The 16,630-nt window shown below is 42.7% G+C and overlaps 1 protein-coding gene across 1 annotated transcript in view; it reads right to left on the bottom strand.

The window, feature by feature from the left end:
- The window catches only part of GCN1 (GCN1 activator of EIF2AK4), a 69,895-nt gene that overhangs the window by 33,900 nt on the left and 19,365 nt on the right, over positions 1-16,630 (bottom strand). The window contains exons 16-26 of the mRNA XM_075898120.1: positions 15,211-15,303; positions 13,071-13,146; positions 12,748-12,907; positions 10,881-11,070; positions 10,622-10,746; positions 10,083-10,261; positions 9,639-9,732; positions 5,637-5,750; positions 5,166-5,364; positions 4,162-4,317; positions 784-965 (exon numbers count right to left, since the gene is read on the bottom strand). Coding sequence (XP_075754235.1) covers positions 784-965; positions 4,162-4,317; positions 5,166-5,364; positions 5,637-5,750; positions 9,639-9,732; positions 10,083-10,261; positions 10,622-10,746; positions 10,881-11,070; positions 12,748-12,907; positions 13,071-13,146; positions 15,211-15,303 — 1,568 coding nt within the window. The remainder of the gene's footprint in view (positions 1-783; positions 966-4,161; positions 4,318-5,165; positions 5,365-5,636; positions 5,751-9,638; positions 9,733-10,082; positions 10,262-10,621; positions 10,747-10,880; positions 11,071-12,747; positions 12,908-13,070; positions 13,147-15,210; positions 15,304-16,630) is intronic.

Genomic DNA, 16,630 nt, shown 5'->3' with positions numbered 1-16,630 from the left:
TGAAAATTTTGAGCTACACAGAACTCTTCTTCAGATCTGGGAAAGGTATTTAGAGTTACAGCTAAATAAAGATAGATATATGCTAACTGCTTAAGCCAGGATGAGGAACCTAAGGCCCAGGGGCTGGATGTGTCCCCCCTCCCTCCACAACCCCTACTTGCCTTGATCTTGTCCCCAAGGCTCAGAGCTCCCTCCAGGCCCCCACCACTCCAGTCTCCCACTACTCAAGCTCCCCCTTCCCACCTCCCTGCAGAGCCGGAGCGCACAGAATCTACCACCAGTGAGGGGAATGTGAAGAGTGTCTTTCTCCTCAGTCCGCGGCCACTGATTTTTCTGTGGGTCAGCACCTCTGACCCAAAAAAGGGTTCCCCATCCCTGGCTTAAGCTAAACTATCTGTTCTATCTTGCATTTAGTTGTGCTCCTCTGAATACTTTTCCCAGGCCCAAGGAAGAGCTCTGTGTGAGCTCGAAAGTGTCTCTCTGTCACCAATAGTTGTTGGTTCAATAACAGATATTACCTCACACTCCTTGTTCCTTTAATATCCTGGCACTGACATTGCTATAACACCAATGATTACAAAGGCTGTACAATAAATAGCAAGCCTTGCTGAAGGGCCAGCCAGTAGCTGCACAAAACACTTCATCCCAGGGTTTTTTGCTGAACGTATCAGTGTCCCTTTTAAACACCCTATGGCAACTCTCTAATTTTTAATGCCATTATCTTCACAGTGATCTCTTCACATTCCTCCAGTTTCCACCCGTGAGGGACGGATGAACACTGACCTCATCCACCAGTGAAGTTTGGTCACTTGCTGATGATCTCAGCTGAGCATGGACTGTAAGAATCTGCAAAATCTTGACCATGAGTGCTTCTTTCTCTTCACTATCATTGGGCGTCTCAGTCAGCACTGTCTTTAGGAGAGGGAAGACTAAGGCAAATGCTGGGGCTGATAAGGATGCAGCGCCTGCCAAGGATAGAAAGGAAGAAGACATCCTGTGAGCACAGCAGAGTCTGCTGAGCCTTCATTTACTCTACAGATATTCAGGAGATTAATTTATTATCCTTTAACTTTTACATTGTGATATCATCTAAAGACCACAACCAGGTTGGGTCCTATTATGCTAGGTATTGTACAAACACCCAAATAAATGCAAAGAGCTTACAGCCTAAAAGAGACAACATATAATAAGTAAATTTGGACAACTGTGTAAGGACTTCTTGTTGTTTGTATAAGGAATGTAGCAGGGTGTGCACAATTCTTAGCTATCCTAAAGCAAAATTTGCAGCTCACCACCAGCCTAGCCACAGTCACACTGGAGTTTCACTTCAACAGCAGTGGCATTCAGGCCGCAGTATTGGGCAGGTGTGAGATGCATGCTCTTAGTGCAAGTGCATTTTATACTAGTATGCTGGGCTCTCAAATAAGTGAGACTAGGCGTTCAAATGATGTCAGCCACTTAGGACCATGCAGAGAAAGCACAAGAGTAAGAAGAATCACTGAAATTCAGTTGATAAAAAGTGGAAAAACAGATGAGATCCTGAGCTGAGCATCAATAGCTAAACAGCACCCAGCACCCTAGCCAGATCATCACCCAAAAGCTGTCACATGGATTCCAGGGGTCAAGACCTCTTTAACTCTGGTTTGAGCTCCACAACAAGTGTGCATTTGTTTGGCAGCTGCATCTTTTTCTTTTATAGTGAATCAGCTTTAGAAGGGTGTGAAGCATACATTCCTTCCAGCTAGTCATTAGAGAGACTAGCAAAATGGCACTACCCCCCAGTTTCAGACTATACTATGAAATGTTATTTACTGAAAGGTAAAATGAAAATAGTCACTAGTTAGGTATAGACAAGTATTCATCAGAATCCTCCCATGGGACCATGGTTACAATGCTTTTCCAAATACGGCTAAAAATAGACAGTGGTTAGAGGGCATGAATACCCAGGAGAAACATTTGCCTTCCACCTAACTGCTTTACCAGTGAATGCCAATTTTAATTTCAAATGGAAGCATGCAGCACTCTGCAGACAGCACTGCCGCATTATAGCTAGCTTCTCCCACCTCTCAGAGCATTTCAAGGAAGAATTATTAATTATCCTTTTGCAAAGCTGCTAATTATTTAATTGCCACATGAATGGGAACATGAATGAAGAAGCCAAATCTGTAGAATTTGCTCCCTCTAGCAACTCTTTAGGGTCAAAATACAGTAAGTGCAGGGCAGATCTCATCACGGATCAACCATGGGCTTGACTAAAGGTTTAAGCAAGTATGGTTTTTTATTTCTTTACAGGTAGAAAGAAAGAGATTTATCAGGGATGAAAGCTATTTTGCATTCATTGCAGACAATAGCAATTATTGTACTGGTTGAACCTTCTAGTCCAGCACTCTCAAGACCTGACCGCTGTCGAACCAGAGAATTTGCCAGACCACAGGAAGTCAGTTTTGTCTAGCAGCATTACCAACATTTCCACTGCTTGCTGGGCTCTTAGAAGACATTTAGAGATAAATAATAGCACAGAACACTGAGAGCCAGGACTGGTGGCTGTAACCAAACTTTATGGGACCATGAGAAACTTGGCCACACCAAGTTTACCATGAAACTGGACATCCAGTTAACTGAAATCATGAGGGACCATAGATGTTGACAGACCAGAGAGTGCCAGAATAGAGAGGTTCAATCTGTACTTAAATACACAAAAATTAGCCCGGATGCTTCAGAAACAGATTTGAAAGGGTAGTTACAAGGTAAACCAAGGAATAAAGCTTAATTTGAAAGATTAATATCCAAGATATTTTTAAGAGACATAAAGCACAGCAACATTTAAAAACCTTCAATCTAATGGTAAAAGGAGTCTAATCAAATTTTCAAACAGAAAAGCTGGGAAAGCATTTATCAGTGAAATAGGCTTTGCACAACTATCTACTAATGACCAAATTCTCAGACATATGTTCAAATAACTGTTGGGGAAGGGGAAAAATGTTTCCTGTGATTGTATCTAACAATGGCCAGGTGTAGCCAGCAAAGAAGCCTAAAAATAAGTCTAAATATTGAGACAATAAAGTTGAATCAATGTTATACTGCCGAGTCACAATATCACTGAAACGTTAAACAATGTTTTGAAATGGAAATCACCATGGTCAATTGCTTACTAAAAGGTGAAGAATAAGCGTGCAGCAACCACAGAGAAATTCACCAGAGTGAGCGAGGACTATGGCACTGGGGTACAAGATCTTTAAAAATATTAATAAAGCCACATCCTACATTTTCTCCAAAGAACTGTTAGTGCTGTATCCTTTATAAGTGGCCAGAATGAGACAGGACCAGAAAGATTAAGCTAGAAGACGATGAACAATCTAAAAAACAGGATGAACTACTGCTCATATGACAAGCAAGATGGGATGACTCAGGCCCTAGATATAATGAGTAACTCCAATTTTTTCCTCCTTTCATTTAATCAACACTTACATTAAGCAGTGCTTAACACTAAGGATTATTCTGTTTGCACACATTTCTGAGCCATGCTTACAGATTTTTCTGCAGGCCGTGGGCCACAGTCTGAACTCTAGGGGTACAACTAGACTACAGGCTTTTGTCAACAGAAGTTTTGTTGACAGATACTGTCGACAAAGCTTCTGTTGACAAAGAGCGTCTAGACTACATCCAGTTCGGTCGACAAAGCAAGCCGCTTTGTCGACATGACAGTGTAGACACAATAATGCCTTCTGTCGACAAAACTCTGTTGACAAAAGGCGTTATTCCTCATAGAATGAGGTTTACAGCCATTGAAAAACCTGCTGAGTTCTGTTGACATTATGTCGACAGAACTCAGCAGCAGTGTAGACGCAGGTATAGTTTTGTCGACAAAAGTCCACTTTTGTTGACAAAACCCTGTAGTCTAAACTCACCCTTTGATAGAATTATTTGTTTTTATTATGGGTTTTTGGTTTTGCTTTTTAAAGAAGCACTTACTGTACCTGTGACAACATGTACTACTGCAATAGGAAAAGTCTTTGGAAGTCTGGGGGGTTTGGTAAATAGAGAAGCTTTTTCTATCTAATTTGGGGAAAATAAATGTGATGGTTTAACTCACAAGAGGCTGTACAAATATCTAAGAAAAATCATCTGAGCACAAACACATCCCAGACCAGCATCTCTCACCTGGCTCTCCCTTGCAAGTCCTGCTAGGGATGGTATGTGCATGCAATAAGCTAACAACTCTGTTAATGGCAGTAGACAACTCTTCCTGGCACCAGGATTCATCTAATTCACACTCTGGTTTCATCAGGCGTAAAGTCACATGACTCACTAATGTACCTAAATAAAAAAAAAAAAAAAAACTTTGAGTGGACTACATACAAACAAATAAAAGTCATTTCCAGAGGTAAAACAAATCCCCAAACATTACCAACCACTGGCCCTGGAATAATTTTTCTAGTGTGGGTGCTGAAAGCCACTGAACAAAATGATAAACCCTGTATATGGTGGAAACCACTTCAAACCAAGGGGTGCTGCCATTTCCACACTAACCCTCATTCCAGGACCTGTTTCCAACATCCAAAGAGCAGGAACCATTATTATCCACAAAACTAAAGGCTCTCACATCAGCTGGACAAGAGTAGAGGGAACAGAATATAAGCTCTTTAGCTTATGAGAGCTGTCTCTACCTGTGTGCATTTCATTCAGCTTTCAGGATAAGCCAAGAAAATTCTGTTTAATTTTTTTATAAGAAATGATCCTGTTTCTGCAACAGCCATCAGGAAATCAAGAAAAAAAAGCCTCATTCATCCAAAGATTTTCAGGGTTCTCCACATAAGGGCCCTAGCGCATATGAGAGTTATTTGCCCTCTGCTGGCCTGGTTTGAGTTCCTAGTTACTGACCACTTCCATATCTCATGAACAAACATCAAAGCTGACACTAGTTGGTGTTGAATGCATGCAGACAGTGTAGCTCCCCGGGGGGCACATATTCCCATTCCAGGACAGACCGCAACATAGCTGCTCTATTGCTAAAACAAAGCAGTGTTCAGGGGTAACTAGCCAACATATTTTACACATTCTATATTCACTTTCAAATTAAAAAAAAAATTTACAATCCCATATAATAGAAGCGGTCCCTGAACAGGAAATCTTTATACAACACACAACAAATTGCAGACACTAACCAAAAGTCTTCAGTCGAGGAGGCATGACACAGGAAGCTAAGGATAGGAAAGCAGTTTTAATTCTGGGAGCAGCCAATGGGGATTTTAACAGTGGCAAGAAGGTGCCTATAAGAACCGGGATGTAATGGGTTAGACCAGGAGGGTTTCTCTTTAGAACAGCATCCAGGAGTCCTAGAGCCGCTTCCAGTTCGCGATCAAGCTGCAAGAGAAATCATTGCAATGGTTACTCACAAAAGAAGATCTCCAAATCAAAGAAGAGATTTAATCTTTGGGTTTCTGATGAAAAACTGCAACTGGATTATCACTAGTTTTTCCTACATTTTCATTGACTTTTCTTTTAATTTAAATGATTTGTTCATGTCCGTTTACAGAGGTGACAAAGGTCTGTTGAGTCAAAAGTATCAAAATTCTATCTCTGCCCGCACCCTAGTGTTTGCAGAGATCCAATTTCAGGCAAAATCAGTAACTTGCCTCCTTCAGTTGCTTTCGAATCTGAGACTCCTTCTCCAGCTGTGCATTCAGCAACTCCTTCTGTTTAATAGTCAGCTGCACTTCCTCCTTTATTCCTTTTTTCTTCTTTATTTCCTGTAGGAGAGAGTTATTGACATTCTTTGGGGACAACCACCGCTGTTCTCTCCACACTGACTGTGGGATGGGAGGGAAAGAAGTGGAGACAGAGAAAGAATGTACTCCCTCAAAATTAGCTACTCCTAATGCAACATCAAAACAGTGCTTCACAAACATACAATATCTACTCTAAGGGCCAATCCACACTTTGAAAATTAGATCAAGGCAATTTTACCACCCGGGGTTTGAAAGATCCACATCCCTAAAGTGGCATAATTAAGCTGCCCTAAATCCCCAAGCGGATGACTCTAGATTAGCAGAACAATTCTTCCAACAATTTAGCTTTCGGGGAGGTAGCCTGCCTACACTGAGGGGAGAACTCTTCCCGTTGGCAGATGTAGTGTCTACACTGAAGCACTGCAGTTGTCCTGCTGTAGAATTTCAAACACAGATAAGCACAAGGATGCAGACAGATATACAGGCAGTAATGCGGGATGACAGGGGGCTCTCCAAGAGTTGGGCCAGATTGCACTGGCAGCCAGCCTTGCCTCCGGGGACTATAGAATAGTCGAGTAGTCGATAGGAATTCATGTGGTTACTTGACTAATCTATTCCCTGATATCTACTATCCCTATTTTTAACACAGAAGAGCAATCCAGCAGCAGCAAGGCACTAGATTTGTAAAGCAGGGAATCATTTAATGAACCACACCTTCAGTGGCAATAGCTGTATGTAGCATCTCCACTGACTGTGTCAGGTAAACTAAGGGGAGGATTTTTCCAGCAAATTATGCTTTTACACTTGAATACAGCTACCCAGTATAACAGTATAACAGGATTTATAACTTGTCCCATACAATTATGGGAATTATTCTCTCATCTTCTTACCATATATTTTAGAAATGTGTGTCTGTCTGTCCATTTGTTCAAGAACTCTTAAACAGTAAGAGCTAGGACCACCAGATTTGGAATGCAGCTTCCTCTTTTCATAACTTAAAGCAAGGTTGGGGTTTGGTTGTGTCAAGATAATGGGATGTGCCTGGAATTCAATTGTTTCTCATAAAATGGAAAGGGAAAGTCTGGCAGGAGGGACAGTTATACTCTGACAGGAGGGCAGTAAGATGCCGAGATGGGCATTAGGACAGCTATAACCCAACTAAGCCAGAAGGGGGTAGAGGGCAGCTGCAGCAGCCATGGACAAGCATTTCTCACCTGGCCTCAAACTGCTGAGGTGACAGAGGACTGGGGTTGTCCTCTCCCCTTAGGGCAGCCTGCATTCTGAACCCCTCATCCCCAGTCTCAACCCAGAACAATGATTAGATGAAGAAAAATAATTTGATTTAAGGACCCAAGCAATGCTGGGTAAATCTTCTAGTACAGACCAAAACAAGTTTTTATTTGCCTGTTCTAGTTTCTATTTAATCCCATCTAGATCCAACAGTGTGTTGTATATTACTGAACTCTGGTCTCAGTCAGGTGGCCTTTCTACTGGTTCTACAATGATCTTTTCAGGAGCTGTCCCCTCCCCACCTCAACCCTCAGCTCAGAGTTACCCCAGTTTAATAGCAACACGGCTCATTTACTTCTAGATTCTGCAGAAATGCACTGGCTGTGTCCTTTCCATCCAGATACTGGTGATCCAGTAGATAACACTTTCTTCCCTCCCCAACAGTATTATAGTAGCACCTAAGGGCTCCAGCTGACATCGGACACTATGTTAGGTGGAGTATACATACATATAGAGTAAAAGACAGTCTGTGCCCTGAACAATTTACAATCTGGACAAAGGACGTAAGGTAAATCAGAGGCATGGAGTGGTGAAATGATTTGCCCATGGCTATATAAAAATTCAGTGGAACAGCTGAGACTAGAACCTAGGTTTCCTGAGTCCCACACATTGTATCCAGTGGACTATGTTGCCTCTCCTAGATCGTACTGAACTACTGCCATGGCATGGAGTTAGAAAACTGTGTTCCTGGGGTTTTTTAAATGAGAAGTCCTGAAAGATGCCATGGCATCTTCATGAGGACAAGAGACATTACCCAAGATATACTAGACAGATTCAAACTCAGGCCATTATATTTCTGCGTACTCTAATTCCTCCTACTATAACTGAATATAGTATTCTTCTTCACTTCCTGTTCCATACAGTGGATTATTGCTGGATGCTATCAAAGCTAACAAATTTCAAACTATGAAGTGATCCTTATATGTAGTTTGTACATCAGTCAGGTGTGTAAAGTTCTATACCTGAGAGGCACTCTTCCAGACATTACTAGTACATATAGATAGAACCGATCCTTAACCTGTTCCTATTGGGAAGAGGGGGTGGTTGCTCTCCACAGATCAAATATAAGGCAACCTGTTCATAAAAAGCCCTTGGACTTAATTCCTTCTACTCCATTATTTTTCCCCCGTGAAGCATAGTCCGCACTTACTGAATGGATCGGCAACTTGTTACCAAAATGTGAGCTCCTGTGAACACGTACTAAGGACCTATTAATAGTCTCTTATACGAAATGCACCAAATAGGAGGTGCAGAGAAATGAGACCCTTGTGCATGCATGGTATACTGGTTCCCCTATAATCAAAACTACACAGCATACTGAATCTGTCCAGTATATCATGATTAATATCTCTTGTCCTTAGGAAGATGCATGGTATCTTTCAGGACTTCTCATTTAACATTTAGGGATGTTAAAAATCAAGTACAGTAAAACTCCATTGGTCCGGCATCTGATGGTCCGGCACTCCTGATGGTCCGGCACCATCAGGAACCCAGAAGTGCTCCGGACAGCCAGACCATTAGAGCTGCTCTGCCCCCGGCTTCCCTGATTCAGCCGCTGTTGAAACTGACCAGCGGCTGAATTGGGGAAGCCGGGCGCGGAGCAGCTGGAGTGCTGCCGGTAGGTCCCGTAGCACTGCCCCTCGGCGCTGCGGGACCAATTGGGCAGCACCCCAGCTGTCCCCGATTCAGCCGCCGCTGAAACTGACCAGAGGCTGACTCTGGGAAGCCCAAGGCAGAGCTGCTCTGCCCCGGGCTTCCCGGAGTCAGGCACTGGTCAGTTTCAGCAACGGCTGACTTGGGGATGCCTGGGGCAGAGCAGCTGGGGTGCTGCCGGATTGGTCCAGTAGCACCGAGGAGCGACGCTACCGGACCAACCCGGCAGCACCCCAGTTGATCTGCCCCAGGCGTCCCCAAGAGCAACTGGGGTGCTGCCAGGTTGATCTCGCAGCGCCAAGGGGCGGCGCTACTGGACCAATCCAGCAGCACCCCAGCTGCTCTGCCACAGGTGTCCCGATTCAGATGCTGCTGAAACTGACCAGCAGCAGCTGAATCGGGGACGTCTGGGGCAGAGCCGGACTATTGGAAGGGGGGGCTATGAGGAGTCTGGGGTGACATCCCCCCACACTACCCTAAACCCCTCACAGCCCGCCCTTCCGATAGTCCGGCATATCTGATAATCCGGCACCCCCTGGGTCCTAAAGGTGCCGGATTATCGGAAGTTTACTGTAATAGGGTAACTATGCAATCACTGAAAATCTCTGGTTACACGGTCCCGTGCCGTGGGCTCTGCGGAAGCCTAGGAGCCAAGTTGCTAACTCCTGCCAATCCAACTCCCAAGTCTTTGCCTGCCAGCTCCTAGGAATGAGGCTTCGCTGAGTATAACTGACACTGTTAAACAACTAACCGTTTAACCAATAAGGGATGCTTTCCGTTTAATGGTTACACTCAAACATCTCTAATAGGTATGTATTTAAATCAGTTGTAACAACAACTGGTATTTGGACATCAACAACGTACATATTTACCAACATACACACAAAACAGAAGCAAGCAATCAAACAGATGAGATAGGCTGGTCACTAAAACCTGCATTAGGCTGTCTGGCTACCATCGCCTCACCTCCTTCAGCTCCAACTCAATGATCTGCTCCTTGAAGGAATAAGCTTTATTCTCCCTCTTCATGTTGGCCTTTTTCATGCTGTCCTGTTGAGCACTGAGAAAAAGGTATTCAGAAGAATCAGCACAATGAAGCAAAGTGAAAAGGTTCCTCCTTCAAATCCAGGAACACCCATCTATGAACATGGCGAGGAGTCCTGTGGTACCTTATAGACTAACCGAAGTGTTGGAGCATAAGCTTTCGTGGGCAAAGACCCACTTCGTCAGATGCATCTATAAGGCGCCACAGGACTTCTTGCCGCTTTTGCAGATTCAGACTAACACGACTACCCCTCTGATACTTGACACCATCTATGAACAGCTCCCGAAACCCTTTGCCCCAAGACTGGAAACCACTGGAAACTGAGTTCCTGCATTTCAGTTTACACAGGAATTGAAAGCCCTTACCTCTGTATGATGGATTTGTCAAACAGCTCCCCTTCTGGTGTCTGCATGATGGCAAATTCTTCTCGAGTTACATGGTGCAAAGCTGGGTTCTCCATAGAAGCAGAGATAGTGCTGATCAGCTGAGGGAGAACTCTGCCAGGTGAAAGTACAGAGAGCGACCCCACTGCATTCATGGATGACTGCCAAGAAAAAAACAGCACTGACTGAAACAGTTTCCCCATCTTAGTCCCAAGAGTATGTCCCTGCTAAGTTAGCCCAAACAAATCTTCCCCTAAACCATGTTCTACGAGCAAAGAGCTCCTGGTCTAAGGTGCTTCTGACACCTCACCCAGACCTACATTTCGGACACTGACTCGCTTCCTCTTCATCTCACAGCTCCTTCATATGGCAAAGGTTTTTTTCATCCCTGCACTCTTTCCCTCCCATCTATGGCAGTATAGAGCTTTCTCTTTATGGACAGCGCTCACTCCTTCATCACCTCCAGCCCTCGCCCCTAAGATGTCCTTAGAGATCGGACAGGAAAAGCAAATGCTAGTCACCTGGTTTATGGGGACCTGAGTAGTGATTCTGGGAAGAATTTTATCCAGCTGTTTGGCAATGAAGTCTTCAGGGTCTATTTTCATCTTGATAAGGAGGGCTGACCAAAGCCCAGACTGCACCTCCACTGGAGAGACATTGATGGGAATACATAGGCATAATAAATATAAAGCAGGCACTGGCAAAGAAATCTAACCAACTCCACAGCCAGCCCTCACCAACACCAAATAGCCAGCAGGATGGTCTTGTCGCTTCACTCACTCAAGGAAGGGTGATGGCTCACTAACAGCATCTCCAGTGCAAGATTTTCTGACTCAGTGCGGTCAACTTCCAACCCTGCTACACATGAGATCACACACAGTGTCTCTTGAAGTACACGAGGGGGTGTGTATGCTTTCCCCAGGTCAGACAGCTCTCCAGTCTCTGTCATCAAGGCCTCAATGGGCAGCACCTGAACAAACACAACTTGCAATGAACACATCAAAGTAAACCTCCCAGGGTCTTGTCACTTCTCCCTCCCAACACAAAAATCTGTATTGGAACAAAAAATAAACTCTTGAGATAATATTGTGAATCTGCAGACTACGGGGAAAGAACAGATAAAGGTCTGTGCTGCGGCTGAAGCACAGAACTAGGAATAATGTAAAGGAAAGGGAAACCCAACCAGAAGGGAAAGGCAGGATAAGTCACCTTTCCAGAGAATGGATTTGGGGACAATTGCTCTTACAAGTGAAACCACTCTATAATATGCTATTCCTCATAATGTCCTTACCAAAAAAACTTCTGCTAAGCATCTTGGATCCCTCTGACATTGGGAGAGACTGCCTCAGTGACTTAGGAGCAGAAGTCCCACTGAAAATCACGTAGGTGCTTTTGCAAATCCCACGATAGTGCAAAACAATCTATAATTTTGCATGGTCACAGGCTAGCAAACAGCACTTGTAAGAAAATAAGACCCAGAATATCTTACTGCCCCTGTATAAAACTATGGTACGCCCACATCTTGAATACTGTGTACAGATGTGGTCTCCTCACCTCAAAAAAGATATTTTGGCCTTGCAAAGAGTTCAGAAATGGGCAACTAAAATGATCAGGAGTTTGGAAAAGGTCCCATATGAGGAGAGGCTAAATCGACTGGGACTTTTCAGTTTGGAAAAGAGGAGACTGAGGGGGGATATGATAGAGGTCTATAAAATCATGAGTGGTGTGGAGAGGGTGAATAAAGAAAAGTTATTCATTGGTTCCCATAATATAAGGACTAGAGGACACCAAATGAAATTAATAGGTAGCAGATTTAAAACTAATAAGCGAAAGTTCTTCTTCACACAGCGTGTTGTCAACCTGTGGAACTCCTTGCCAGAGGAGGCTGTGACGGCTAGGACTATAACAGAGTTTAAAGACAAGCTAGATAAATTCATGGAGGTTAGGTCCTTAAAAGGCTATTAGCCAGGGCGTAGGAATGGTATCATGGGCCTCTGTTTGTCAAGAGGCTGGAGACAGATGGCACGAGACAAATCACTTGATCATTGTCTTCAGTCCACCCCCTCCAGGGCACCTGGTGCTGGCCACTGTCAGCAGACAGGATACTGGACTAGACGGACCTTTGGTCTGACCCAGTAGAGCCATTCTTATGTTTAATCTGGTTTCTTATTATTCTTTTTAAATTTCCTCATAATTAACAATAAAACATGCATATTATATATAAAATTTTAAAGAATCTGAACAGAGCATCTGAACTATTGCCTAGGGGCAGCTACTAACTGGCACACCAAGAAGAGGAACAGAGTACACTGGCCTCACAAAGGAGACAGAGAAAATAAGAGGTAACAACTTAGACAAAAGAACACAGACATTTAGTAGGCAAAAGTCTTCTTCCCCAGAGGCACAGGAGGAATGGTGAGAATAACTGTGGTCACAAGGAAAGATAAATGACCTGAACAACTTGGACATCTGTATAGTCACTTATGGAAGTCTAGTAAGGAGTGATGTTACGTGGGATCATTAACACAACATCCTTTAAAAATCCAAAATTCTGGTTTTGACATCATGTTACATAGCAGCATTAAGAGCAAGGAGATTATAGCGGTAAACAGTGTGACATCTGGGAATAAACCTAGCGGTCATTCACCTTATGAGACTTGAGAACAGTTTTCAACTCCTCCAAGATCCCATAGGCCAACCTGTACCCTCCAAGTGAGGACAAGAGTTTCCTAACTGTCTTCTGGGCATGCCTTCGAACATGCCAGTTCCGGCTCAGCAGTACTGCAACAAGTGCTCGGTGATACTGTCTGAAAACAGAGAGAAACAAGTTCAGCAAAGGGAGCTAGTCAGGCAGAACATTCGAACATGGAGATACACATCCTCCTATGCAAAGTCCCAGGACCTCCCTCTCCTGTATTAGTACTTTAGGAAGTTAATTGTATCAGATTAATACAGACAAGTTCTACGTACTGAACTTTATTTTCAGGGAGCCGATGTGCATGGTCCAAGAGGAGGCGTTCTGTCAGCTGCAATACTGTGCACATGGCTGTAGAGAAACACACAAGACATGGAAGACAAACAGTGTGAGGGCTTACTGTGGGACTAAAAAGGCTGGATATTAATCTATGAGCAGATGAAAAGCATAAAGGACACTTTAGAACAATGCATCTCAAAAAGCAATCTTTTCTTACTTGACAATCTGTATGGATCCTTTGAAAGAGGTAAAAGTATTGCTAGCAACCAAAACTTTGTCCACATTGGAAGTAGAAATGTAACTGAACAAGACTATTACTAGAAGACTATTACATGGTCCTGTCATGAGGGCAGGGGACTGGACTCGATGACCTCTCGAGGTCCCTTCCAGTCCTAGTATTCTATGATTCTAAGACTTCTAGCATGATTCCCTTCAACAATGTAGTGGGGATATTTTTTGCCTAATAATGGGTTATAGAAACTAAGCTATAAACAAGACCTTGTGTACTCTGTGTCATGATGGACCTAAATTTTGCAGTAATGCTGTAGTATCTGTGGCATTCTGTTGCAGCTTCATTCAAAAATGGAGGATTTTACTGAATTCAAACTCAGTGTAAAATACTATAATAGCTTGCACTATTTAATTTATGCTGCCCTCAGATTCTCAAATTCAGTATGGCTGTTTTTTGCCTCAACATATAACAGCATGATAGAAGCAGTCATGAGAAGCTAGAGGTTTTGGCATTTGGATGGGGGAAAGTGGGCCTTTTTTTGCACCCAGAAAGTTATCAGAAATGATTTGGTATTGTTAGGTAATTTAGTTGGCTACTTCTGCTTATCTAATTAGTAGCCAAACATTTAACAATTGGTTACATATACTGTCTGCATTAGCTTACAGAGTTAACCTGCAACTGCAATTAACAACGGCTGTTCAAATATACTTCAGGTTGTCTGTGAACTCAGGAGCAGTGTTCCCTGTAAGATGTGCACTTGTGCAGCCTCTCAGGAGAGATTGAAATGCCGCTCAACTGATTAGCAGTGCGCTCATAACTGTTTTTTTGTTTTTACTGGTGGCGCACATTCATGCATGCCTTGGTACACATACACATTTATTCCGCACATGGATAGAAAAGATTAGAGGGAACATTTCTTAGGAGGATGTTTCCAAAGCTTCCTTCACAACTGTGAGAGCAGGAAATTTCTGTTTTAAATGAAAGCTTAGATAATGAAGCTTAGACTATGAAGTATAGTCCTATCGTAATGGGTGGATTCTGCAGCAGGACAGAACAGATGGGTGAGTGTTGGCCATCAACACACATCTATAGTACTGTTTTGCTATCATTGTCCTGAAGAAAACAAATCTTTGCCCATACTAATCAGGGAAACATCACTAGCAGCTTGTGACAAGTATGTCTCTTTCCAGCAAGACTAACGTCATCAGGAGAAAAAGAGAACTCTGACTCCTGAACCGTGATCATGGCAAGTAAAGGAGAAATAACATTACTTAAAATTTTGAAAGGTTTTTCTCTTCACAACTCTTCACTTCAAGAATAATTAATCAGATCATTTTCAAATGCTTTGCTTGAAAAGGTAATGTTTTCCTGGGCACAAGTGAATTTTTCTACTAAAAAATTGTAATTGAGTTTAAACATTAGAGAATGTGGAGACAGTATACAATTTAATTCATACCAAAACAAATTTTGTGGCTCCCTCATTATTCCTCCTTTATAAATCTCTACTTTTCCCATACATTTTCTTCCCCAACACACCACTACTACTCCCCTTTTTCTCTTTTCTCTATTATACCTCATTCTTTCAGTTTATTTAAACTAAAACTTGTGATAATCTAGTGATCTGATCTAGGTACCCCACAATTATTTTCGTCAAGGAACACATATTGTGAAGCGTTAAGATTAGCATTTAACAAGGTGTTTCATAATTCAAGGTAATCATTAATGAATGAATTCATGTTAAAAAGAGGATCATGAGTAGATCAGATCCTTTGGGAGAACAGTCACTTCACTTCAGTCTGAAATCTCACCCTGTGAGCATCAGACAATATGGTTAACATGCAGCAACAGCTCTTGTAAATAACAGGATGCGTACTAATGAACTCTGATCACATTTAACAACTCACCTTCCTCTGATGCAGACTGTAAAAACTTCTCAGAAGTGAATATTTGCTTCTTCTCATCAAGAATCAACTGCCAGAAGCCACTCAGCTTGGACTCTAGGATGGAGAGAAGATTCTTCCATTAAATTCAAAACAAGACAGGATTTACCATACAGTGAAACATACCTTACACTGAAACATAGTTTAGTTCAGTCTCTTATATTGAAACTCTCTACCTTCCCTGCTCTTCAGCTTTCACAACTTCCTGCTATCCCATTCAGACTGTATAACACCTAAATAGCCATGGCACAGCACTTTCTGCGGGAGACATTTACTTCTGAACTGAGAGATTACAAGAATTAGAAGATTCCATTCATTCATGCCTCTCCCACCCAGACTTTCCTAGGACAACTCTTCCAAGTGAGCTCAATCCTAAAAGGGAAGAGGGAACTTACACATCACATTTGGTAGGCAGGGAGCAGGCTATATGGAGGAGAGTGTTTTGCCCTAACAGATACCTGAGTTTAGACAGTACTTGGAAGGAGGATCTGGTGATGGTATTTAATTGGGAGCACAGAACCAGAACAGATGCTTTTGCTACTTTACTGGATGCTGGGATCCCTAGCTGCTTCTTTACATAACATAAGAACGGCCATACTGGGTTAGACCAATGGTCCATATAACCCAACGTCCTGTCTTCCAACAGTGGCCAATGATAGGTGCCCCAGAAGGAATTAACAGAACAGGTAATCAAATGATCCATCCCCTGTTGCCCATTCCCAGGTTCTGACAAACAGGAGCTAGGGACACCAGTCCTACCCATCCCGGCTAAGAAGCAGCGATGGTCCTAACCTCCATGCATTTATCTGGTTCTTGAATCTTGTTAACGTCCTGGCTTTTACAACATCCTCTGACAAGGAGTTCCATAGGCTGACTGTGTGTTGTGTGAAGAAATACTTCCTTCTGTTTGTTTTAAACCTGCTAGCTATTAATTTAATTTGATGACCAAGAGTTCTTGTGTTTTGGGAGTAAGTAAATAACTTTTTTTATTTACTTTCTCCATACCATGGATTTATACAAAGGCAATAAAATAGTCCCTGTCTTATTCCCTATCCCTTTTTAAAGATTCCTAGCTTTCTGTTTGCTTTTTTGACTGCCGCTGCACATTTGAGTGGATATTTTCAGAGAACTAACCTCAAAGACTCCAAGATCTCTCTCAAGTCATAACAGCTAAATTAGTCCCCATCACTGTATACATATAGTTGTGATTATGTTTTCCAATGTGCATTACTTTGCATTTATCAACATTGAAATAATCTGCCATTTTGTTGCCTAGTCACCTAGTTTTGTGAGATCCCTTTGAAGCTCTTCACAGTTTGCTTTAGACTAGGGATGTAAAAATTCCAATTAATTATTTAGCCAGTTGGAGTCAGCAGGCTCATGC

Source organism: Pelodiscus sinensis, chromosome 15 (assembly GCF_049634645.1).
Source record: "Pelodiscus sinensis isolate JC-2024 chromosome 15, ASM4963464v1, whole genome shotgun sequence".
NCBI classification, from domain to species: Eukaryota; Metazoa; Chordata; order Testudines; family Trionychidae; genus Pelodiscus; species Pelodiscus sinensis.
Note: the sequence above shows the minus strand (reverse complement) of the source record. Positions and strands in the feature narration are given on the sequence as shown.